The sequence below is a fragment of the Rhinolophus ferrumequinum genome, chromosome 7 (assembly GCF_004115265.2).
Source record: "Rhinolophus ferrumequinum isolate MPI-CBG mRhiFer1 chromosome 7, mRhiFer1_v1.p, whole genome shotgun sequence".
Lineage (NCBI taxonomy): Eukaryota > Metazoa > Chordata > Mammalia > Chiroptera > Rhinolophidae > Rhinolophus > Rhinolophus ferrumequinum.
Genome location: NC_046290.1, coordinates 62,833,858 through 62,861,772, shown reverse-complemented (window position 1 = coordinate 62,861,772; position 27,915 = coordinate 62,833,858). Strand labels below are relative to the sequence as shown.

Below are 27,915 nucleotides of genomic sequence, written 5' to 3'. Positions count from 1 at the left end.
GAATTTAAAGGTTTGTGAAACATGAGAATCTATTTGGTAGCAATATGTCTTCATCAGATTACATAGATGTTTTTTCCTTGCCATTAAAAGTCTCCACTTGATTTATAATCAAGACTTTTTGCCAACGACTGTGCCCATAATAATGTAGAAAACAGTTATTTGATCATCATAATAGTATCAAGTAATACTTTATTATAATCGCTAGCATCACAATGGTTATATAAACATACTTGTGAAAGTATTTCCCATTTAAATCACACAAATACCATGTCTTCAAATGGTAACACAAGCAAAATGCACTCTTCAGAATAATTTTTCTTGTCACCACAATAGAAGATTCCTGATGCACTGCCACCAAGCACATGGCAGAGTTGCCAACAACGCACCTGTCTGTTTCTCACTAGATTATAATTTGAGGGAGAGGACAGTGTATATCTTTGTACTTGCCTCTGTGTCATGTGTTTTGCCAACTAGAGGTGTTCAAAATACTTTTTATAAAGTTTAACAAACCAAACATGAGATTGCTTCTAGAGATTTTAATGGTTAGGCAGCATCACTAGACAAGAAGTTATTATTATTGTTGGCAAGGCTTTTACGGATTATTTTAAATTGCACGTTGAGAGGCAAGCCCTAAATGCCATAATAATTGGTGTCATGGGGACTCACAGGTACTTTTGTCTATTAATCCAGGATATTTTCTTTAAGAAGATAGGACTCTCAGACAATTGCTTTATTCCCCCCATTTATATCAGGGAGATTGTCGAAAGAGAAGAACATCTACTCTTCATTCAGTTTCCTTAAGACAAGTTTGCAAATAAGACTATTTCCAAATAGGAAAAAGTGGTAATTTAGTTTTAGCTTCCTAATCCTATATGGGGGCTTATCTTCAAATTTAGTCATTGGTTTGAGTATTTTTAGTGAAAAATTCTGAAACGAGAGACTTTCCTTGTTATCTTCTTAAGAGTATACCTGCCTTGGCTGGATAGGTCCACTTCTAGAGGGGAAATAATAATATATAATTTATCCCCTTCCACGTAAAATTTCTTAAGAATTTTTATAAACCTATTGAAAAGTTACATATTATGTAAATTTTCCTACCTCTTTTTTCCCCAAAAATATAACTCCAAAATAGTATTTACTGAATCTTTCCTTGTAGGCCCATCTCTAACATACTTGCCCTTTTAGCCATGGGCAACATTTTACTCCCCAGCACAGCCCAATGTGAAACCTTGTATAGTCTACCTTTCTTTCTTTATTATTAAGTTTATTGGGGTGATGTTAGTTAGTAAAATTACATAGATTTCAAGTGTACAGTTCTTTAATACATCATCTATATATTGCATTGTGTGTTTACCATCCAGAGTCACTTCTTCCTTCCATCACCATATATTTGACCCGCTTTTCCTTTTCCTACCATCATCCTTCCCCACTTACCCTCTGGTAACCACTAAACTGTTGTCTGCATCTATGAGTTTTTGTTTCTTTGTTTGTTTGTCTTGTTCATTTGTTGCTTTCAGTTTTACATGCCACATATGAGTTCTCAACTTTTCTGTCTGACTTATTTTGCTTAACACGATAATCTCAAGATCCATCCATGTTGTCACAAATGGCAGTATTTCATCTTTTCTTATGGCTGAGTAATATTCCATTGTCTATATGTACCACATCTTCTTTATCCAGTCATCTGTTGAAGGACACTTTGGTTGTTTCCTTGTCTTGGCCACTGTGCATAATGCTGCAGTGAACATCGGGGTACATATATCTTTACAGATAAATGTTTTGAGATTTTTCAGGTAGATACCCGGAAGAGGGATTGCAGGGTCATATGATAATTCTATTCCTAATTTTAATTTTTTTGAGGAAACTCCATACTCTTTTCCGCAGTGCCGGTACCAATTTACATTCCCATCAGTAGTCTAATCTTCACGGAATGCCAGCTACACTCCATAATTCCCAGTAATTGCCTTGTATTTGCCCAAAACACCCACATCCACATATTCTGTTCTTGGAGGCACCAGAGCAGCAATCACAATGTTTCATTCAGCTGCTTCTTCACTGGATCAGTTGAGACCTTATGTAACTCTTAAATCCAATTTGTCTAATTATATGTTTTCTGCCATACCCAGCTGTGCATTTGAACTGGTTGCTCCTTTTGAAAAGGGACCTGGATTATACCTTGCTGGTTACAGATTTTATATACACACATACATATACATATATGCATATATATTCACACATACACATACATACATACATATGTATGTGAATTAAGGGAAAGGGTAAGGTTTGCCATGCTGTGCCTAAGTGACTCTACCGAGCAGTGCATAGCCCTGGAAGAATAGTGTTTTGCCCTAAGTCCTTATTGGCATCAAAAAACAATGCAGAATTTTTTCAGCATGTGTAAAAACTTTAGGGAGTGTCTAAAGTGCGTTAATCACACTGTTGGCTAATGCCAAACCATGAAAATTTCTGTTTTGGGTGTGTGTTGGGGGGAAAGAGAGAGAATGTGAATGAATTTTCTGTCACAAAAACAAAATCTGTACATTCAGCTGAGAAAATGCAATTAGGATGAAAATTATAAAACACACACACACACACACACATCAAAATGACCTTCAAGTTTGTATAGCAAAGTGAGAAAAGAAAATATTTCTATTACATGAGAAGTTAAAAGAGAAAAGAAAAGAAACACTGTGAAAGATGAAAAGTACATAGATGGGTAAAAATTCTGTGTACAACATATTGGTTGATAATTGAAATTAATACTGAAATAGGAAAGGATTTCTTAGTGTGTTTACTGTTTGTTAAGACCATTTCCCTTTTTGGAGACTTAAGATCATAGGAGCCGAAACCCCCTACCTTTTCCCCACCACGGTGCCTGTTCCAGTTAATGAGAAAAATGAGATGTAATCCTTGCCAAGCAAGTTGTGCTGCTGTTAACGAGCTGAACCCGTTGAGGAGAGGATAAGGAAACAGCCCTTCCTGAGGCTAATGCTGTAGATGAGAAAGAGGCAGGGTTAGAAATGGTATTTCACGTCTGCTGATTCCCATTTGGACTTGTTAAAAATAAACAGTCCTAGCTCTGAATCCACCTATTCTCGGATCATGACATTAAATTTCTAGCATGAGAATTATTAGGCTTTTTCAGAGAAAACTATTTAATAAACACTGCATTCAGAAATGTCTCTGACATGAAGGGGATGTAAAGATAGGAATGTCTCTTGGTTTGAGCTGTCACCCCAAAACCTGGGGAAAAATCCACACACCCGCCCCTGTACTGCCCATGAGGTTTATACCAACTATCACAGTTACTGTGCACTGAAATTTTGTAAGTTGAAGAGGAGATGCTAGGAAGTGGCCTTTACTTACTACTGAATCCTCATTACACCCTGCACACCATGCTAAGCATTTTATTTCATGTCAGTTAGTCCTCGGAGAGAGGAGCTGATTGTGTCAGCCCAGATGATGCGTTCGGGCCTAAGTCAGGTGACCCGCAGTCTCTTCCTCTGTGACAAGGGGACATACTCATGTGAAATAAGCATGGCCACAAGAGCCCTTCCTTGAGAGAGGAGAAGCAAGTCTCAGAGAATGAAAGAGATGGCTTGGCCAAGCAAACCAGGGGTCTATTGTACTCTATGAGACAGGTATCGTTGTTAGTACTTTATAGCCAAGCAAACAGGGCAGAGAGGTTAAATAGCTTACCCAAAGGCACACAGTTAGAAAACACACACACAAACACACACACACACACACACAGAGAGAGAGAGAGAGAGAGAGAGAGAGAGAGAGAGAGAGAAAGTGGCAGAGCGAGTATTAGAGTCTGTCAATCTGTCTGAAGTTTGTACTGTACGAGTTACCACCAGTCAGTCACATTTCTTGGTAGGGCTTATATATTGGTACATCATGTCTCCCTGGGCACCTTTAGTTTCTCCCTTGAGTTGCAGAAAAGCCAGTAGCACTAACTCTACCCTTCAGCAGACAGATTGAAGGAAAACATTTTCCCCCCCATTTCACCCCCCATATCCTCCTTACTTCTCATTCAGGGAAACGGAGCAGATATTTATTAGGCAACTTCTATGTATCAGATATTTTGCTAAGCCTTTTAGAGACATCATCTCTTCATTCTTTACAATAAGTATATCAAGTACATTATTCTACATGGTTTTATTCTCATTTTACAATGCAGAAATTCAAATCAAAGAGGATAAATAATGAGCTCCGTAGAGTATGTGGGATGTGAAGTCAGCTCTGTCCTGTTCTAAAACCCCAGGTTATTTTCATGCTATATGCCTAGGCATGCCTTTCCCAAGGAATCACTTTCTAAGTGTCCAGGTCCTGACATGGAATGCCAGATATCCCCAAATTCTTCTTATGAGATACCCAGTGACCTCTCAGGAACTAATGCTGGTCACCTGTTTGATCCCAGGGGACCCCATTAATTTCGAAAACATTCATGACCTGGAGGACTACCTTTCATCCACCCAGGTGAATGTGGGAGGAGTAAATTAAAGCTGAGAATCCTTCACTTTAGTAAAGAAACTCTTTGAATATCTTTGACATGCAAAAATTTTTCAACAGTGTTTTTTAATTACACTTGAAAAGAACATCCACTTTTACTGTCATGATATTCCTCCCACATAACAATCTCAGTTGCCTAATCAATGGAGGCATTAAAAGACTGAAGAGTAGGATAGATCAATGAAATCATTCTCTGACTCAGGATCTGACTGTGACACAAATTGAGCCAAAGACGGCGTGCTAAAATGCTTTAGTAAGTACTGAAATGTTATGTTAGCTCCCTCAAATGGCAAAGCCCTTGATGCTTCTTGTCCTTTTTTGAGTATTGTTTCTTGTTGAGTCTGTTCCAATTAGGCCCAGAGCACTTATCTCTAGAAATAAAGCTCGTAAGGAGAGAATTTTCTTCTCCTTTTTAAATAATTTATTGGGGTGACATTGGTCAATAACATACATGTTTCAGGTGTGCATTTCTATAATACGACATCTGTATGCTGTGTTGTGTGCTCACTACCCAAAGTCTATACTTTCCTTCTGTCAACATATATTTGACCCCTTTTACCCTCTCGCCCCACCTCTTCCTCTCTGATAAGCACCATACTTTTGTCTATGAGTTTGTTGATTTTGTTTGTTCATTTGTTGCTTTCTGTTTTATATCCCACACAGGGGAGAAATCATATGGTTCTTTTCTGTCTGACTTATTTCACTTAGCATGATACTCTCAAGATCCATCCATGTTACTGCAAACAGCAATTTTCCATCATATTTTATGACTTAATAGTATTTCATTGTATACTCATATATGTACCACATCTTCTTTATCCAGTCATCTATCAAAGGACACTTTGGTTGTTTCTGTATCTTGGCTATTGTGAATAATGCTGCAGTAAACATAGGGGTGCATGTATATCTTTACAAAAAAGTGTTTTCAAATTTTTCAGTTAGATCCCCAGAAGAGGAATTGCTGGGTCATATGATAGCTCTATTTTTAATTTTGTGAGGAACTTCTTCTATACTGTTTTCCATAGAGACTGCATCAATTTACATTTCCGCGATCAGTGTACAAGGGTTCCCTTTTCTCCACATCCTCTCCAACACTTATGTCTTGTCTTATTAGTAATAGCCATTCTAACAGTTGTGAGGTGGTATCTCACAGTGGTTTTGATTTGCATTTCCCTAATAGCTAGCGAGGTTGAGCATCTTGTCATATATCTGTTGGCCATCTGTATGTCTTCTTGGGAGGAACGTCTGCCCATTTTTAAATTGGATTGTTTGGAGTTATTTTTTGTTGTTGAATTGTATGAGTGCTGGGTATAATTAGCTCCTTATCAGAACTATTGTTTGCAAGTATCTTCTCTCATTTGCTTGGTTGCCTTTTTGTTTTGTCGATGGTTTCCTTTGCTGTGCAGAAGCTTTTCAATTTGATGTAGTCCCATTCATTTATTTTTGCTTTTACTTTCCTTGTGGTTGGTCAAGTTCACAAAAACCCCTCTGCTACCAAGGTTCATAATTTTAATGCCTATGTTTTCTTCTATGTATTGTATTGTTTCTTATAATATATTCAAATCTTTAACCCATTTTGAGTTAATTTGAGTTAATTTTTGTTTATGTTGTCAGATAGCAGTCGTTTCATTCTTTCACATGTGGCTTTCCAATTTTTCCATCTGTGTTTGTTGAAGAGGCTTTCCTTTCTCCATTGTATGCTTTCGGCTCTTTAGTCAAAAATTAGTTGCCTGGGTTTATTTCTAGGCTCTTGGTCTGTTCCATTGATTTGTGTCTGTTTTTCTGCCAATACATACGGTTTTGATTATTGTTGCTTTGTAATATAATTTGAAGTCAGGGAGCATGATACCTATGGCTTTGTTCTTTTTTTCTCAGGATTGCATCAGCTTTTTGGGATCTTTTGGGGTTCCACACAAGATTAAGGATTTTTCCCTTATTTCTTAAAAAAATACCATTGGGATTTTGATGTTGATTGCATTAAATTTATATATTGCTTTAGGTAATAGGCCATTATAACTATGTTAATTCTTCCAATCCATGAACACAGGATATCTTTCCATTTCTTGTGTCTTCTTCAATTTCTTTCAACAATGTCTTATAGTTTTCAGTGTATATGTCCTTCACTTCTTTTGTTAAGTTTATTCCTGGGTATTTTATTGTTTTGGTTGAAATTACAAATGGGATTGTTTTCTTCATTTGTTTTTCTAATATTTCATTGTTATTATATAGGTATGCAACAGATTTTTGTACATTGATTTTATATCCTGCGATTTACTGTATTTGTTTATTTCTTCTAATACTATTTTTGGTGGAGTCTTTAGGGTTTATACGTATAGAATATTGTCATCTGCAAATAGTGACAGTTTTACTTCTTAATTCCCATTTTGGATGCTTTTTATATCAGCTCTTGCTTGACTGTTTTGGCTAGGACTTCCAGTACTATGCTGAATAACCGTGGCAACAGTGAACATCCTTGTCTTGTACACGATCTTAGAAGAAAAGCTTTCAGTTTTTAACCATTGAGGATTATATTAGCTGAGGGTTTGTCATCTATGGTCTTTATTATGTTAAGTTACTTTCCATCTATACCCATCTTATTGAGTGTTTTAATCATAAATGTGTGTTGTGTCTTGCCAAATGCTTTTCTACATTGATTCATATAAGCATATAATTTTTATCTTTTATTTTGTTAATGTGGTGTATCACATTAATTGATTTGCGTATGTTGACCCATCCTTGCATCCCTGGAATGAACCCTACTCGATAATGATGTATTATCTCTTTAAGGTATTATTGTATTCAATTTGCTAGCATTTTGTTAAGGATTTTTGCATCTGTGTTGATCAGAGATATTGGCCTGCGATTTTCTTTTTGTGTTGTCTTTGCCTGCTTTTGGTATCAGGGTAACGTTGGCCTCGATGAGTTAGGAAGTATTCCCTCTTCAATTTTTTGGGAAGAGTTTGAGAACAATAGGTATTAAATATTTGAATATGTGGTAGAATTCACCAGTGAAGCCATCAGGACTTTTGTTTTTTGGGGAGGTTTTTGATTGCTCTTTCAATTTCCTTACTGTTTATCAATCTATTAGATTTTTCAGTTCTTCATGGTTCAGCCTAGGAAGGTTATATATTTCTAAGAATTTGTCCATTTCTTCTAGGTTATAATTGGGTTGAGTATAGCCTTTCGTAGTATTCTTGTATAGTCCTTTGTATTTCTGTGGTGTCTGTTGTAACTTCTTCTGTTTCATTTCTGATTTTATTTGAATTTTTTTTTGTTCCCTTGGTGAGTCCAGCCAGAACTTTGTCAATTTTATTAATCTTTTCAAAAAACCAGCTCTTGGTTTCATTATTTTTTCTATTGTCTTTTTATTCTCTATTTCAGTTAATTCTGCTCTAATTTTTTTTTTGATTAAAGTTTATTGGGGTGACAATTGTTAGTAAAGTTACATAGATTTCAGGTGTACAATTCTGTATCACATCATCTATAAATCCCATTGTGTGTTCCCCACCCAGAGTCTAAATTTTATTCCATGCATTCTACTGACTTTGGGCTTCATTTATTCTTCCTTTTCTAGTTCTTTAAAATGATGTGTTAAATTGTTTATTTGAAATTGTTCTTGTTTTTGAGATAGAACTGCCATGCTAAAAACTTCCCTCTTAGTACCACTTTTGCTGCATTTCCAAAATTTTGATATGCCGTATTGTCACTTTCATTTGTTTCTATGTATCCTTTGCTCTGTTCTTTTAATAGTTATTTAGTAGCATATTGTTTAATCACCACATATCTGTGGCTTTGCCTGTTTTCTTCTTGTAGTTAATTTCCAGTTTCATACCATTGTGGTTGGATAATATGCTTGGTATGATTACAATCTTCTTACATTTACTGAGACTAGTTTTGTGCCCCAACATATAGTGTTTTCGTGAAAATGTTCCATGTGCACTTGAGAAAAATGTGTATTCTGTTGTTTTGAAGTGAGCAAATCTCTATAAATATTGACTATGTTCATTTGGTCTAATGTGTTATTTAAGGCCGATATTTCCTTCTTGACTTTGTATTTGGTTGATCTGTCGATTACTGTCACTGGGGTATTTAGGTCCTCTACAGTAATTGTATTTTTTGTCAGTTCCTCCCTTTAGGACTGCTAGTAATTGTTTTATATATTTTAGTATTCTCAGGTTGGGTGCATATATATTGACAAGTGTTACATCTTCTTGATGAGTTGTCCCCTTTATCATTATTAAATGACCATCTTTGTCTTATTAATCTTTTTTATCTTGAAATCTATTTTGTCAGATATAAGCATAGCTATACCCACTTTTCTCTGGATGCCATTTGCTTAGAGTATCATCTTCCAACCCTTCACTTTGAGTCTGTTTGTCTTTGTAGCTGACATGGATCTCCTGAAGGCAGCATATAGTTGTGTCTTGTTTTTTAATCCATCATGCTACTCTGTGTTTTTTAATTGATGAGTTCAGTCCATTTACATTTAGGGTGATTATTGATATGTAAGGACTCATTGCAGCCATTTTATCTTTTGTTTTCTAGTTATTTTGTATCTCCATTGTTTCTTTTCCCTGTGTTTCTGTGTGCTTTTATTTTTATGGTGTTCTATGATTTATTTTCCTCTGTTTCCTCTTTTTTGTATGTTGTGTGTCTCCATTTTAGAATTTTGTTTTGTAGTTACCATTAGGTTAATGCCAAAAAAAAAAAAGTTTCGTATGTGTAATAGTCCTTTATCTTCTGATTACATCTTATCTCCATCCACCTGTGCTGGTTGATTCCTTTTCCCACTTCCATTTTATGTTTTTGTTGTCACAAATTAATCCCTTTTTATGATGTGCATTTGTTTCCCAACTGCAGAAGGTATAGTTTTTTTCAATTGTTTTAACCTTTAACCTTCATGTTATAATTAAGTGTTTAGCATCCTATTGGAAATTCCTGCTACTGTCTGTCTGTTTGGCATCTTTCTCACTGTTTTGTATCCTTTTGTCTTTTTGTTTCAGGTAGAAGAGTTCCTTTAAACATTTCTTGTAATTCAGGTCTTCTGGTGGTAAATCCCTCAGGTTTTGTTTGTCTAGAAAAGCCTTTATTTCTCCTTCATATCTAAAGGATAACCTTGCCTGATATATTACTCTTGGTTGGTGATTTCTTTCTTTCAATATTTTGAATGTTTGATTCCACTCTTTCCTAGATTATAAAGTTGCTGTTGAAAAACTTGACGATAATCTAGTGGGGTTTCTTTTATATGTTACAGTCTTCTCCCCACCCCACTAGCTGTATTGAGAATTGTTCTTTTGTCATTAATTTTTGACAGTTTTAATATAATGTGTTAAGAAGGTCTTTTTGCATTGAGATAATTAGATATTCTTTTAGATTCTTGGATTTGAGGGTACACCTCTATCCATAGGTTTGGGGAGCTCTTATTGATTATTTGTTTGAATAGGCTCTCTGTTTTCTCCCTCTTCTCCTCCTGATACACCCATTATTCTTATATTGCTCTTTCTAATGGAGTCAGATAGTTCTCATAGACTTCTCTCATTTTTTTTTTTTTTAACTCTCAATTGTTTTCTTCCACCTGAGTCATTTCTAGATTTCTGTCTTCAGGATCGCTAATTCTTTCTTTGATCTGGTCTGCTCTATTTTTAAGCTCTCTAATTCATTCTTCATCTAATTTATTGAGTTCTTCAGCTCTAGAATTACTCTTTGGTTCTTTTTTATAGTTTCAATCTCTTTGGTAAAGTACTCCTTTTGTTTGTTGATTTCACTCCTGAACTCATTGAACTGCTTTCCTGAGTTGTCTTGTTGAATTTTTCAGAACTGCAATCTTGAATTCTGTCATTTAAATCATAGTCTTCAATGTTTTTGAGTTTGTTTTCTGCAGACTTTTCATCTTCTTTCTGAGCTACATTGTTACCTTGGTTATTGGTGATATTTGATGAATTATTTCTCTGCCTGGGAATTTGAGGAATTGAATTTTTTTTTTAAGTACTGTTTCTTGTCTTAATAATTTAGCAGGTTGATAAGTACAGGTCTTTCTTTTGTTTTCCAATAGATGATACCGTAGTGCAAGTTTTTGTTTTCTCTTAACCTGTACTACTGGGACTTCCTGGATCTCAGTGGAGGCCATATTGCCGTGGCCATTAAAAATGCCCTATATTTCCTGAATAAGTAGGCATCCCCTCAGTCTCAGGGCACCACCCCTGTGGTGGGATGGGTCTGGTGATGGGACTCTGGGCCTGTGAGTTCTTGATGTTGCTTTACTGCAACCAAAAACCACCAGCTGTGCTATACTATCTAAAGTGTCCCAGCTGCCTCTACTTGGTTCCCCATGGATGGGTGAGGGAGAGGTGAGCAGAGGGGAGGCAGGTTGATGCATCTATGACTTTGTTCTCTCTACTGGGTTTATCTGCCATGTGTATTGGCCACTCAGGCTGGAATGTTACTTTCGCTCCCTTGTGACCTGCCAAGTGAGTGCTGTAATCCGACCCTCCACTGCTATCCAGTCAGTGGGGCCACGGTGAGCATCATCCTCTGTCCCCTGCTCACTGTGTTATTCTCACCTTCAGATGTCTCCATGTGCATATCTCTCAGACGTGTCTGTATGTTGAAGAATTCCTTTGTTGAATTATAGTTATCCAACTTGTTGTAACTTTAAAGGGAGAAACCAAAAAGTCTTCTCATGCCACCATGCTGTTGATGTCACCCCAAGAATTTTCTTTGCTGCTATAAGTGCTATTGATTGGACAGTTCGGGATGGTCCACCAAATATAAGCCACAAAAGAAACATCTGATTATTTGGCCTGAGTTTCTATAAATCAAATATATTTATTTTGTTTTCTCAGCCAGTGCTCTCATTCCAAAGAAGTCCATAGTGGAATATTTGAATAAATGAACTATTGAATAAGTGAAATATTCTTAACAAGACCTGCAGATTCTGGCCAAAGCTGAGCTGAGAGAACACTACATATGCAAAGCATTTTTGATGTACCATTATATACCTCTGTACTTCCACTGGGGGCTTTATCATTCACATAAAGTAGAATAGACCACAGCCTCCTATTTGTATCTCAGTACCAAAAAAGACCACATACTTGCTTTTAACAGAAGCAGCACTGAGTCATACAGCCTGTAAACACATCTAAAAATGGATGCTCACTCTTTTCTCTTTCCTGCTTATTTCAACAGCAATTTTCTCAATTTTTTCAGAAGGTCATCAGCTTGCAAAAAATGTAAGGAGGATCATGAAAAGAACCAGACCTTTAGTTTTCCAGCACAATCACTAGCATAGAGAAGTAGAAATTATAGCCAATCAAATATCAGTAGAAAAGTTCATCCCCTCTGATCCCTCTCAAAACTGTTCACCAACTGCTTAGCTGTGCCAACTGCTCACTGTGCAGGTTGGTCTCCCCACACATTAATGACTATCACCTCATCAGTCTCTGGACATGGACCAACAGGCTTTTCACATTTTTTCCCTCTTCTAGAACCACCCCCGCCCAACCATTGCCTCCCTCTCAGTAGTTAACCAAGCCTTCTACTTTGCAGAATTCCCTCAAACTCCAGCCCCTGAAACCTCCTGAGTTTGTCCCCAAATAGGATTACCTGTAACCTTAGTTTTAGCAAATAAAAACGCAGATGCCCAGTTAAATTGGAATTTCAGATAACCAATAGGAGATATTTATACTAAAATAGTAATCATTATTTATCTAAATTCCAGTTTAATTTGACCTGTATTTTTCTGGCAACCCTACCCCAAATTACACCTTGTATTCTTATCTCAAGACCTGTAGGAAGGTGATACTTCTGAAATAAAATTCTGACTCTCTCCCTCTGCTCTTTCGTCTTTCCACATCTTCAAGCATGTGTACATGATTCCTCCTGAGCGAGCAAGCCCAAGCTAAACCATAGCTTCAGCTTTATCTCCCCTGTATTCTAGCAGGATTTGTGTGTGTGTGTGTGTGTGTGTGTGTGTGTGTGTGTGTGTTGTTTCTGAGTGCGGAATGTTTAATCAGCAAAAGGTTGGGGTAAAGGACAGAAGGGAAGAGCTACCAAAATGAACCAGACTATGCCATGCTCTTTTGTCATCTCCTTCACCCGAAAGCAACCATTCAGCACTTGGGAAAGCATGAAACCTAGACTCAGATAGGTTATGCCCCGTGCAAGGACTCACACAGCACAGTGGTACCAGAACCCAGTTCCTACTTACTCCCAGATGGGTGTTTTCCACGTCCCCTCCAATGTACCCATTCCACACACTCCAGGAAGGCAGCAACTTCGTCCATAAAACACAGTAGGAAGCGGGGAAGGAAGGAATGCTGCTTCTGTGTTTGTATAGATGGGGAAACAGAGGCCTACAGTAAGGGAGTAGCTTTTGAAAAGGCAGTGACACTGAGTGGGACAGACGTGGTGGTCCAGGGAAGGGTATTACAGCCCGCATCTTAAACTTGGCGGAGCCACACGTGGTGCTCTAGCTCCACGGATGCCATGTGGGCACAGTGGATAGACAGGGCAGTCAGCCGGCCCTGGAGCAGTGTGTGGCTCCATACCATGACAGATGGCTACAGTGCTTGCAGTCCTTGTCACAGGAGCCACACTTTGAGGGGATTGAGGTGCAGCCAATTCACAGGGATTTCGCAGCCTGTGGGGGCTGGCAAAGACATAGGTGCACTCTCTTGCAAGGGTTCAGCTATACTGGAGTACTTCTTGACCTACACTGTGAACTTGTAGAGGATCTTTTTGGCTTCTATAAACAGGTATTAGCTTAGGCGCGGAAGCGGGGGTAAAGGAGGGACCTTCTGCCTTGGGAGAAGGGGTAGCTTTGAGGGATGGTGGGTCTATGGACTGAGGAGAGGAGGACCTGGGGTGGCTGGGATGGCGACAGCAGTATCTGGCGTGGAGTATGTATGCAAATAGTCGATACACTCTCTTACACCATCTACTCTTTTCTTTAAAAAATGTATTTACGAATATAATGTATGTTTCTTTGTTCTCATATGTATTTTGTTTTTTACAAAAATTGAATCACATTAAATGCACTATTAGTATACCTACTTTTTATGTTCAGCAACATATCTGAAGTATTCCTCAAATTATTGGATAACCACATGATTTTTAATGACTACATAGTGTTTACCATACGAATACTTCATTCTTAATGAAACACTCATTTTAGAAACGTTTGTTTCAAATGTTTTTGCTATCTCAAAGAATGCTGTAAAGAAAAAAATGTTAAATATTTGAGCAGGTCTCTAGTCATCTCCTTTGGTAAAGTCCTTGAAGGAGAATTTCCAGGTCAGAGTATATGCCTTTTGAATATTTTGGATAATTAACACTAAATTGCCGCCCATTAAGGTGTTAATATTTCATACATATGTGCCTGGGTAGCCACCAGCTATCTTTATCATTTCATCTGGAGAGCCAGCCTTGACTTTCCTCCCACGCTCACCCTTCAACTACCAGCCTACCCCTGCCAACACACACTTTAAGAGGTTAAGTGAACCCATCCCTGTGAGTTCCCATATCCCCCTTACTGTATTATAATAATCAGCTCACTCTGGGTCTTCCCCACTTGCCCAAGGTTGCTCTCATTGTATTCTATTTGTGTATCTAATCCCAGCACATAGCAGAATGTCTCAGACATAGCAGCTTAATAGTTGCTCAAAAAATGTTTGATGATTCAGTAAATATTTTATAATCCAATCTTTCTTTCCAAATAAAAAATTGTCTAATTTTTATGCATAATTATTTCCATTCAACAAATGCTTATTGAACATTTATGGGCACCGTGCTAGCTATTTTTCAAAGATGACTAGACCTGGTCCTTGCCCATGACAGTTTGTATAGTAGTGAGGGAAATAACTAAATCAAATACATGAATAGGATAGGTGTAATGATAGAGGTCTGCGTCTAACATGCGGGGCATGTGGCTAAAAGACCTTTGGATCATCCCAGATGTATGTGTGTGTGCCGCACATTCAAAGACAAGGGTCTCTCTTTGGCCACGGCTCTTATTCCATCCTTCAGTCTGTCCCTTTCACTCAGTAACTCCACGTTTGTTTTTAATACATCTTCAGTTTATTGGTTATGCTTTTACTCTATTCTCAAAGTACAACTAAACTTGAAATTGAAAGGATAAAATTGTAGAATGGTAGAAGATGAGTGTTACCTATATGTGACATGTCAGTTCATATAAAGATGTAAAGATGACACTTCTATTTTTAAAAGTAAATTTGCTAAAGATTTCCCTCACTGGAATATAAACTTCTTGCTCTGTGTCTGTTAGGACTCAGGAAAGAGACTTAGAATTTAAAGTTAGAGGATGCTTATAGTTAATCTTATATTTTAGCCCCCCACCATCTTCTTGAATCCTTTCCATCTTGCTCAGATTCTCCAAAGATCCATATGAAAATGTAATGAGATAGAGATGCTCTTCATTCTTTTAGAGGATTTCTGCCCTGAAACCCAACTCTTTTTCCACCCAGTAAATTTTCTTGGCATCCTTGAAGGAAACCTTAAGATCTTGCCCACATGAATGGCTAATTTTCTCTTATTTGAGTACCAGTTGACTCTTGGAGCCCCAAAAGCTCATTGGAAAATCAACTTCCTAAACTCCCCTCAAAGCCTCCTGTAGATCCAAAAAAACTCACCTTCTAGATGGTTCTCCAAAGTGTCCGATCCAAGCAGTTACCCATATGTCAACCAAATGTTTCTGTTATGCCTGTTCATCCTTTAAAAGATCTGCCCCCTCAATTTTGTCATCTCTGGAATAGAAGAATGAGACTTAGGAGAGGAGAAAAAATAAGGATACCAATAGTTTTGGTCTTAGCTCTCAAGGTAGATGTGTTATCTTATCCTGCCTGTTCCTAGTGATGTCCTATTTATTCTTTCTGAATGACTTTACATTCCCCTGTTTGTAGGTAGCCACAACTTTAAAATTTTATTGTGAGGGAGACAGGGTGTAGGGCCAACAAAGCACCTCATGGGCTCATGACTCGTTTGCATAACTAGCCTTGATCATCGCACCCTGTGTGGTGGATGGTGTTGGCAGAGGGTTTCATACAATGCTTGTGCAGACTTATTGTCCCTGGTTCAGAAAGGGAACAAGAAATGGCAAGACCTCAATTAACAAATTAAAAGTAGAAACCAAATGATATGTGTTCATTTGCTTGTGGAAAATGTTTATAATTCCACTATTATTAGGAGACAATAATCCTGAGAGTTTGTTTTTTTTTACTCATTTTTGTTTTAGTGTTGCATGAGATAGATTTATCAAGAGCATATAACTTTAAAGCCCTTTCACCATCCTGTACATAGAACTGGAATTGTACGTGTAGGTAACCAAACTTAAATAACATTTTCTGTCACCTGTTAATGAATATTTATTTTATCATTCAAGGAAAAGAAAACAACTATTATACCATATCACTTATTTAAAAAATAACTGAATATTCTGGTAGCATACTTAAATGAGAGAAATTCACCTAACCCACTCACCTAAATAAAGTTTCCAAGTGACTTACACTCAAATGGGCAGCAGCAAAAACATCTTTAAAAGAAGTGTTAGCACTACCCCTTTCCAATTGGTAGAGGTTAAGAGCCCAAACTTGGAAATTAGAAAGATCTGGGATTAAATTCCAGACCTTTCATTTGTTAGTTATACAAATTTATTCATTCCCCTAAGTCTCAGTTTTCTCACCAATTAAAATGTGGTAATCCCTACCTTGTTGAGGTTTTGTGAGGATTAAAGAGACAGTTAACATACTATGTTCGGCATATAGTGAGTGCTCAATAAATGACAACTAAGCCCCTGAAACAGGATAAGCCAATGTGGGAATAACGGGAGTCTAATTGTTATACCCTGTTTCCCCAAAAATAAGACCTAGCTGGACCATCAGCTCTAGTGCGTCTTTTGGAGCAAACATTAATATAAGACCCAGTCTTACTTTACTATAATATAAGACCGGGTCTTATAGAATAGAAAATAGACAATAGAATAGAATAGAATAGAATACTGGGTCTTATATTAATTTTTGCTCCAAAAAAATGCATTAGAACTGATTGTCCATCTAGGTCTTATTTTCGGGGAAACACGGTATGTCACTACCTCTCTTGAAGAGTTGTCCCCTTGTAAGTACCATTGAAGAGGATGGTTTTCCATGGCATTAGTCATCCTTGGTTTTGAGCTTGGAGACAAAGACAACGGCAGTGATAGAAAGACTTCCTGTGTCCATAATCCCCCTGCTATGTATATGGAAATTACACAAAAATCAAAACTATATTTTTATTAACAAAAAAAAGCAGATGAAGATAAACAATCCTCTACAGATTAAAAGCTTCTGGTTACTGAATTTTACAGAAATACCCTAAATGTGTGCCGTGTTACAGATCACATCCACAGATATTTGAAAGAAACATTTTTCTTGATTAATGTTACGCAAATCTCCACCACGCACGATGCATAAAGACAAAGGCTGGTGACACTGTGAGTGAAGAACAGGGCATTTCCCTGAAACCGTCATTGAACCCAAAAGCAAAATACTTCTTCCTACACAGACTTCTTCCTAACAGCCCCACTCTGGATGTCGACCAAGAGAAGGAGAAAGGTAAACCTACACTAGAATACCAGGCCTGGGCACAGGGACTCATTTTAATAAATCAGAATAGAACATGAAAATGTCAACTTAATCAAGCATTTAAATTTTATTAATCAAGCCTAATTTTTATGAGTGCAAATAATCACTGAAGCTGGACAAATTTGTTCTCAATTGCATCAGAAACATAATTTTAATATTTAATGGACTGATGAATTTAAATGGAGAATTATCTTTATGAAACATGCTCTTCATAATTTGCCATTAAATGAGAAATAAAAAAAATCAACATAAATCTTACATAAAGGTTATTTAACTAAATGTTGGTACTATAAATATTGTAAATGCATTATGCACTAATTTAGCAATCACACTGTACACTACATAAAGCCGAAATGATAAGTGGACCAGGTCAGCTTTTCTTAGAATATAGAGCTCTTGTGTTATATTGTGGGAAGCTCACGATAAAACGGTTACGGAGGTTTTGTGTGAGGTTTCGTGAACATTCTTTTCATTCAGGCTTTTATGCTACATTTCACCATTCACCACAGACATTCTTTCCAGTTCAAATGTAGGTCTAAACCTACAAGGGCTGTCTTTTGTGAGATGATTATTCTTTATCAAAAAAAATTTATTATTTATAGAAAAGGGATATAAGGGGGAAAAAACTGAAGTTTTCTGACTACTGTGTTTTCCCGAAAAGACCTAACTGGAAAATAAGCCCTATCATGATTTTTCAGGATGATCTCCCCTGAACATAAGCCCCAATGCATTTTTTGGAGCAAAAATTAATGTAAGACCCAGTCTTTTTTTCGGGGAAACACAGTATATGATTTTTTTGACATTCAAAACATTCTCCTTTTTAAAGTTAGATTTTCTGCCATAATGTTCTCATGCTTCAAAATATTCTGGGCACAAGAAAAAAAAAGAAGAAAAATCAAATTAGCCTCAGAATATTTTCCTCTTCAAACGTCCACCTAGTCACCTCACTCCCTCCACTACTCCCAATATATTGCTTCAAACAGGCAGTAGCTGTGAATTTTTGTAAAAAGTGAATCAAACCTAACAGTATGGTCCAAAAGTTAGCTAACATTAATCTCCAACATAAATGATGTTTTAAAAAATTCTATTCTTTGAAGGTCCCTAGTGTTCCAAAAGTGTAGCATTTTCCTATATTGCATGTACTGAAGTATACATTTACTTGCAAAAGAACTTCTTGTCTATTGTGGCTTTAATGCTCCCAAACATATCGGATGGGGTTAGATAAAAGTACATTTTTGAGAAGACTGGAGGACATAGCGCTCTCACAGAAGTCATAGCAGCTCCTTCTTGCTTTGCAGAAAATGTTTTAAATAGATAATGTAGACTCTTCATTAGACATTTAAAAATGGAAATTCCTTAGGTTTTGAAAATTTGAAACATTTAAAATTATGCCTTTTTTCTTGCAAATTTGTGGCTCTGCAATGGAAATTTAGTTTTATATAGAGAGACTTAAGTGCAAATTTCTCTCATTTAAAATCTGTTTATTAATGCACAAAAATGTTTTGCTTTGAAAATATTAAATCTTATGAAACAGATTAGTTATAAGTCTAATAGTTATTTTTAATGTCATTTCCAAAGCACATTAAAAATTCCATTTTTTGGCCTTTAGTGTACTCCTTTTTAACCTGACAAATAACATAGTTTCAAGAAACAATTATTATTTAGAAAGCATATTGTAGGTTAATCGTTGACCTATTTTTCTCCACTGAATCAAATTAATATGCAATATCCTGAAGACACTTAGATTAGAATTTTCCCTGCAAGCAAAAATACAATACATTGTGAAGCCTTTAGATGGAGACAGAGTTCAAATAAACTTGAGAATTCCTTTCACAGTGCTTTGTGTAAGTATAAGAATGAACATTTAAGAATACTGAGAAGGAAATACAAGGAGAAATTCATTTAATTGCTTATACTGATTATAGAATTTATATTTAGCCTTTCTTAATGGAAGGGGTTTTCTGCGTATTAAGCTGACACTTAAAGAAATAAAAGGTTACATACTCTTGGCCAGTAAAGTGAATTTACTGTCCTTGCACCTTATAGCAAAGCATATTATTCTGCAAATAAGAATGCTGTTGTTGATGATGCAGAATACAGGCTGTATGTAATCAGTGACATGCATCAAAAGTCATCTGATAGCCACATTAAAGCCGCATTTCCTATTAAGAATCAGACTAAATTACAACACGACACTTCCCAGAATGAGCCAAGGAAATGCATTCTGTAAGAAGAAATAATTGTATTTGACTGTCTGTAAAAATCAGGAAGTCTTTTAGCAGTAAGTAATAATGCTTTTCTTTTTAGTCTGCCTTCGTTGGTATTGCAGTATATTCAGCCTCACTGGCAAGTCTATCACACTAATTATTATTACATCTAGTGGTTCAGTTATCTTGATGACTACTGTAGCTGAAATACTCCAAGGTCAAATCCTTAATAGCGTGAATCAAGCTAAGCAGCCATCCTACATGCAGTTGCTTTTGAGATATACTAGATGAAACAGTATATCCCAGACCTGTGTATGGGTCTTATTATTCTTTCAAATGTGGAGTAAATTATATGTACAGTTTAATTGCACCATTCATTTTGCAAAAGTTCCTTCTCAAAAATCTTGCAAGGAGCAGGTGTCCTGTTGTGACAATGACAGCACAGCTCTCCTATAGTGATCTTATTGACCACAAAAGTTTTCAGCCCGACCTCTGCTGCTTTCAAGTAATCTGAAATAATCTAAGTGATTATATGCATCTTCTCAGTCCATAGACTTTCAATAATTTCATATGATACATATGTAATAAATCCATTGGCACACAAATGCATGCTCTGCTTGGTTTGTGTGACAGAAAACGGTATAAATGAACTCCAGACCATGTTGAAGAATACCTCTGTTCCCCAAATTCTTCTGTATCTCTAGAGTGGAAATAGGCATTTAGTTTGTTATGTATCCAAGTAGCATCTGTACACATTTGGATGTTCTATGAATATGAAATTAAATATGAAACTTCATTCTTTTGTGACAATTTTCATTCTTTAATTTTTGAACATCACAGTTGCACATCTGGACAGCAGTGATTTCTTCTTTAATTTAAATGTGTTGCTTTTATATCGGCTGTGTTTGAGTAAAGCAATTTGAATTGTGCAACTACTCATTCTGAACATAGCAAAACATCTACTTAATTCAAAGATTATTTCTGAGGAAAAAAAGTAAACTTACCAAACATACTGGTTTGTATCAGCTTTGGCTCCCGAGCGTTTTTGGCTTTGTGGTACTTGATATAAGAGTAACATAACCAAGATTTTTTGGGTTCCTTTTTGTTTAAATGGAAATAAACTAATGGAAGGCTTTATCCCTGGGAAAATCACAATATGAAGTATTTTAAGAATTATTTGTGAAAGTTTAAACCCCCTCTTGTCACGTTAGTTTTAAAACATGTACCCTAAATTGATATTAAAGTAACAGTAAGCAGTGTCCACTGTTCCTTGATGATTTTAATAATGAAGCTTACTTACCTGAATTGACTTTTCCTCATCTTTTCACTGTCTTGGTCTTTCTTTTCTGCATCCTTTGGTGGGTGCCCTGACTTACACATCTTTGTCTGGTGGAATAATTATAAACATGTCATATTTTTATTCAGATTACTATTAACATTTTCAGCCAGATAAAATTTTATTTTCTTTCAAATCATAAAGTGTTTAGTTGTCCTGAATTATAATTAAAAGTCAACTATTAAAAGAGCTTCTGTGTAACAATATAAAATATATAGAATCAGCAGATAAAATTGTGCTCCCTTTTGAAAACAGATTTTTAAGTGTACAGCCACATAGTCTATTTAATATGTTAATGACAAATGTTCAGCAAATAGGGAATAGAAAAGAAGAAATATTATGCTTTTCAAAATAATGTTATGTACTGATTCTTTGGCTGTAATGTAGCTGGCATGCTGCATTTGGGGCTGTCTACATGTGTTTTTTGAAATGTCATCTTTATTAGTATTACATTCAAAGGATAGTACCAAGGATCAGTTTCTTTCAAGACCTTCCTCCAGCGTGTGGCATATAAGTCTGTGACGAGCGACATTACAGAAGGTCATGTCACTTTTAACTGCTTGCATTACATCTTTCTGATTTCCCTAGTGCCCTTCCTTTGTTTGATTAATACTACTTGCTTTCAAGCAAGGTATCAGAAAGCATAATTTGGAAAGAGAATTCTAGAGCCAATCTAAGATATTCCCCCTCAAGAAAAAAGAAAACAGAAAAAAAAACTGTAAAAAATGTATGTTTTCTAACAATGCATTTTTTCGTCACTCTTCAATTTTTTTTTTCCCCCTCAAGGAAATACAACATATGCATTGTTACTAAATTATTGCTGACAAATGTTTGGGCAAGTGGACCTTGTGTACTTGAAAACAAAACTAAGTCGTCCTTCTTTGGTTTTATTTGAAGAAGAAAGAGCTGGAATTTGACACTAGGACTCCTTTTTTTATTTGTTTTCCTTAGTTCAGTGTTAAACTCCAGTACTCTCTTTCTAAACAGTAGGTGTTATTTGAGTTCTCTGGGAAAGGTTGCAATTTTGTGCCGTCACTAAATGCACTTCAGTGACATATACAATTTGTTTTTAAACACTTAGAGTGCAGTTTCTATGTTCACTGCGTTCGAGCAGGGTTCACGTCTTAAAGCACAGCCCAGCTTCTGAGACACTCTTGGCCTTCAAAGCTATCTATTTCATTTGACCATTAAAGCCTGAAAATTAGTTGTGAAAGCGTTATCATTTTAATTGGGAATCTGTATCCAAGCCTCTACCTGTGCCCTTGTATGTGTTCCTTAGTGTCAGTGAAACAGAAACCAGAATTTTGTGTGTCATTAGGAACAGAGTGTTTTGCACAGGAAAAAAATATACATAGTTCAATTTCCAAAATGAATGTTTAAAATATTATTAAATTGAGGTTATTTTTATTTGTTTAATAGCTTTATTTTTTTAATAGCTAACATTTTTGAGTACTTACTTCGATATAGGAACCATGCTAAGCACTTTAAAAACATCTCATTGGATCCTTAATCAACACATAGGATATGTGCTATTATCTCCATTTTCCTTAAGTGTCACCTGAGCACAATGTAATAGTGGGATACATTCTGAAGCAGCTAAAAGACATCACTAGGAAGCCATCTGTATTATATATAAATCCTCACTTGTAGATGTTTATGATGTCACATTAAAAAGGCACTAGCGGAGGGGAAAGCCCTCACTTGAGTGCTAAAACACAACACAAAGGCCTCTCACTAACACAACACTTTTCTGCCAACTGTGAAAACGAATGGTTCTGTTGGGTGGTTCTGGCTGCACGTTTGTGGAGTAACTGTGCGTCGTCTGTTACCTACTTGTGAAGCGTAAGCAGTTTGGGTTTCACAAATGAAGAGCCTGATTCTGTAGACCACTTTTCATCATTCTTGAGCATAGGATGTGGATCAGCTGATTTGTAACGTACAAATTAAGCTATTGGTTCATTTTATGGTTCAATGATATTTTGAATTTTAAAAAAATCAACTTGAATATAGTGGACATCTTCAAATCCTAAAATAAGGGTTAAATATTTATGGTATCTATTTCCAGGCAAATATTTGAAGGCATTTTTAATATTTACTTTTATTAATCTACATCATTGATTAGGCAGAAGTCTTTCCAGGCAAGCTAGTTTAGTTCTGCAAGATATATGATAGACACTTTACCAAAAAGTGTGTTCAAAGATGTGAAGAACAGATGATGCATTCATCTATTCACTCTATCAACAAATATTTCTTGAACACCCAGTAGGTACTTGCAGTCTGCTAGGCACAACCCAACGCCATACTGCCTTCCTAACACCTACTTACTAGTACGATAGTAAGTACTGAAGAGGGGAGGCATGTAATATACATTCTTAACAATAACTTGTGAAAATACTGAAATTTGTGCACAGGAGTAGAAGTATAGTATTCATTTCATTTTCCGTGACATATTTGATAAAGGACTTTGCATGGGTAATTTTTGCAAAAAAAATTTACTTAATCTAATGGATATCAAATCATCATGTGGTATACTTTAAATATATACAATTTTATTTTAAAAAATAAAATAGATAATGACCAACCTTTAAAAATTACTTAATCTAAATCTAAAATTTAAAACATTTCATTAAAGTACAAAACTATGATCATTTTAAAAAACTTGAGGATTAGGTGAGGTGTTTGTTTCCCCCCCCCCCCAAACTAGGTAGGAGTTGAGAACTCACTATCTGCTATCCAACAGTCTGGGTGTGAGTTCTAGTTCAGCTATTTGCTGGGGTAGGTGAATTCTTTTGATGCAACACAATGTACTGAAATATTATGGCTGTTTTTCCTATTTAAACCTCCATCACAAATAGCCCGATTTGGAATAGCCTGGCATATAGCACCTCAATTATGCATTGTTAACTTATTGTTGTCTGTATACTTATGATGTGACTACTTCAACATTTCAGGAAATTAAGACAACATGAAAAATTATCTGATAGTCCCCATTTAAATTCTATTGAATTTGAGGGCTGACATGAGTATAGATGAATTATCTATGTTATTGATTTTGTATTTCCACGGTACCTAGCACTGTGTTCCTTGGACGAGAGGGGTTATAATAGATGCCTACGGAGAGTCTGAATATAATTATAGAGGGAAAGTCTAGAATCCTTCTTTCTTGCTGAAGCTGAATTGCTTTATATGTTCCCAAAATAAGTGTAAACGCTCACTAGATATTGGAAACAGCACATAGTGCCACTGTATTTCTTTTGAAATACTGAACATCCAAATGAAAGACCACAAAATTCTGCGATATAAAATAGAAGATGTAAAGTATGACATTAAATTAGGAACACTCTCACAGGTTGTCAGATGCTTTGGGGCATATATCAGTTCATAAAAACTGGAGGTTTGTGTTTGGGATATTTTTTTAAATTAGTTAATGCTTTTAGAATATTTGAGAAAAATTATTAGACTGAGTCCTGACATGTTATCTCAGTTTATGTAACTCTTTGCATAATACAATCTTAGTTGTTGAAATTTTCACTCAATAACTAAGCATATTCCTGTCTGTATCATAAAGCCACATGAAAGAAGGGCTAGCTGTCTCTATCTTCTAAAGTTACGAGCTCTGAGAGAAAGATATTAAAAATATTTGATAACCATGCTTCTTCCGAGTTTATTCAGAGATACAGAAACAGACTGTGTAAAAAAGAACAAATGCCACAAGAATTAGACATTGTATCAAATGGTATAAGTAGAATCATAAGTTGGCACTTACCCGAATAATAACCCTCCCCCAATTTTTTTTTTAACTTTTGGTTTCCATGGCGAGGGTGTGTGTGTGTGTGTGTGTGTGTGTGTGTGTGTGTGTGTGTGTGTAAAACCATAATACAACACCTGAAATAGGGTGAAGTCCTATTCATAATAGCTACAGTTACATATTGATCAAGACAAGGGGAAATTACTTGGCAAATCCAAAATAACTGTTCCATTCTGCTGAAGTAGGTAAATTAGGAGCCATTAAACACATGCATGCCTATCCACCTACAAATTATAAACATTTGATTATTGAATACATTTCTAACTTTCTTTCAATAATGACCATTCTCATAATGTAAACCTTATATAAAATCAGAGATTTTAAATTAGCATTTCAGGTAATCTGCAAAATCAAAAAGATAATACAGAAATTATCAAGAGTTGCCATTTATACACAAGAACTGAAATTGAAGCCATGAATGATATTGTCAGTTTTATGCCGTCGACCACCAGCATGAATCAATGAACAGACATAGTGTTTTATCGTCGGGTTTGCTGAAAAGTAAATTAGAGCAGAGCTGTTTTCTGCTTAGTTATCTAGCTCCAAATTTAAAGTGCCTGATTGATATAGACAGCAGAGTAGGTAAAAAGGAGATTCCCTGGTTTAAAGCATCCCTCCAATTAATGTTCATTTACCTGATGCATATTTCAGATGCTTTAAGTTGTCACAGAATATTTCACACAAATAGGGTTCCCCCAACTGGGATTCAGTTCCCTGGTGTTGATCAGTTAAAGACATAGCGTTTTCCTCACCCCTATCTCTAGGTGCAAGTCTCTCTCGGTGCATCTGTTTCAAATGTTAATAAAGTTTTCATTTCCAAAAGGTTCAAAATGACAGAACAAAATTCTCTCCTTTAAGAGCATGGAAACGACTTCTGTTCTGTTTCTGTCCGCAGGTAGTGGAGGACATGCTAGAGGACGAGGAAGAAGAAGATGACAGAGATGACAAGGTAATTATCTTTCCCCGCACTCGGGTACCTGGGGATGGGGAAACGCGGACGTGACACTGTTTTCACAGACAGTTAAAAAAGGAGTTGAAGTGTTGGAGTCCAGAAAATTGGACAGTGCTGTTTATCATCCTAACAATGCCACTGTATGTTGCAAAGAGGGAGAGAGGGCTATAAATCCTCTTCGCTTTTGTCCAGAGCTGGGTCAAATATTTTTTCTGCCAGGAACAAAAAAAATAATTCAGCTTGTCTGGAAGTTGATAGCTCTCGTGAAGATAACGGCAGTGACAACTGTTGGTGAAGGGCAAAAATGTGTCCTATCTTGAGTATTACAAATCGGGCTACACTTTGGGGGAAGAGAGAAGAGAAAAAATAGCAGGCTGTATGAGTTGAACATGAATGTTGTCACCTGGAATTTTCAAAGAATTGCTCAGCATAAGAACCCATGTGTGCAGAGGGCTCCGGACGGCATTGAAACAATCGCAGTGCTCACTGCCCTTTGCCTAGACTTGACTGGGAGCGGTCCGAGAGCCTGTTCAAAGAGGCTCAGTTTTCGATTGTTGCTTGGCTTGGGGATGGTGGCCACAGTAAATAACAGCTAGTTTCTGGTACTGCTTGGATGGGCTGTCCCCTGAGGAGAGGGCACAACTGGAGGGAGGACTTAGAATGATCTGGCAACACTGCAGCAGTACCTGGGGTCAGAAGAACAGCTTTCTATGGCAAGCAGGATAGCGATGCTGGTTTATCGTCATCCTTGGGCATTTCTAGATCGAAAACCTAAAAATTCCTCGGGTGAGATTGGGATAGGGGAGAGAGATTGTCATTCATTATTTCTACATTGTGCGGCATGTGAAACCAAATTTTGACCTTCACCGGAATCTATCTGAATTCTGTTATAGTGAAGCAGTGAAATTTTTTGAAGAAAGGAGAAAAACAATATATCTTAATTTATGCCCTTGACCTTTGATTGCAGTAGAGATGTACAGTTATATTCCAGTGTAAGAATTTGTGTGCTGGAAGCAAGCTTTGGAAATGTCAAAAAAAAAAAAAATTCACAGTGATTAGTTAACCTCCCAAATGATTTTCTTCCTAATATTCAATGCTAAAAGGAAAATGGTCACACACACACACACACACACACACACACATACACACACTTTCTCTCTTCTAATGCTATTTCACAGACTTTAAATTCATAGAGCTTTTATGTGAAATTTTTCTTCTGTACATCATTTAGTCATTAGCGACATCATCAAACATAAACCATCAAAATCTCCTTTCTGCAAAAACACATATGTGCTTGTTTTTAATGTTAAATAACAGGAGCATCCACTTCTGGCAATAAGTGATATGATTTATTGTTAAGGTCAGTTGTAGAGCTGTAGAGAGCTTGTATTTTAACTCAACATGCCAGCTCTGAATCATCATTTCTCTGCTGATAAACACTGAGCTGCCATCCATTTATGGCCATTTTCCCTTGCTTGTTGCTGCTTTATTATTAAAGCCACCATAAAGATCCATTCTGGCAGCGGGCGTTTCCTCAGAAATGTTAATAAATGGAAACCTTTAGTGAAGTCTAGTACTTCAGTGTCTCTGCTTGAAGTCAACCTGTATTTGTTAGCCAGTTAGTTGGTACTCTAGAGTACTAATCTCCACTTTATGGTCATTTTTTAATATAGGGGATGTTAGGAGGGGGAAACCCGTAGCATACGTGGTTCCTCAGCTCACCAAAACATAGATGTCAAGTAGAACACGCGTGGTGCAAACAACACCCGATCTTGGGAGTAGCATCTTTGTAATCTAGTGTGTGGTTGTCTGAAATTGACACCCCCTGTCTAACACATTTTCAGATCTAGTTACCAAAGTTGATTGAAAGGGAGTGCTTAAATTACTGTGTGAATTCAACTGTATTCTTCTGTGCAGGATGCCAACAAACAGTGTGTTTGCCATATGAAAGGACTGTGAGCTGATTTTCATAAATCCAGCCCTTTATTTGAGTGGTATATAAGGAAGCTTTTCTTTTTTACTCATAAAGCAACTGATAGCATAAAAATCATATCTGAACAGAAAGAAAATCTCAACTGTAACAATTTACAATAGACTTTAGGGGCTTACATAAATAGAGGAAAGAGTCTTGGAGTGGATGTTTTGAAATATAAAGTTTTTACTATAAAAAAATGGAAATATAAAGTATCCTTCCAATTTCTATTTACCAGCTTTCATCTCTTAACTGGCTCTCGCAGTGGTAAATGTTGTAAGACTTGGCTATCAGTGTGTCTAAGTGGGAGAAGGGTAATTTCCTATTTTAAAAAATTCATTGGTTCCTCTATTTAAAGTTTGTGTATAGAGTCATGCGTAATGGAATTTCATGAGAAAACAAATGTGTTTTTTGCCGTACGAGCAGGTACTGACCTCTAGCTCTCATTATTTCTCTGTTTTCTCATATGGTATAATAGTGGGATCAGGTC

The 27,915-nt window shown here is 36.5% G+C and overlaps 1 protein-coding gene across 1 annotated transcript in view; it reads left to right on the top strand.

Annotated features, from left to right (window-relative positions):
• MCTP1 (multiple C2 and transmembrane domain containing 1) overlaps positions 1-27,915 on the top strand; it is a 492,067-nt gene that overhangs the window by 399,773 nt on the left and 64,379 nt on the right. Inside the window, 1 exon segment of the mRNA XM_033110903.1 lies at positions 25,397-25,450. Within this exon segment, the coding sequence (XP_032966794.1) occupies positions 25,397-25,450 (54 nt within the window).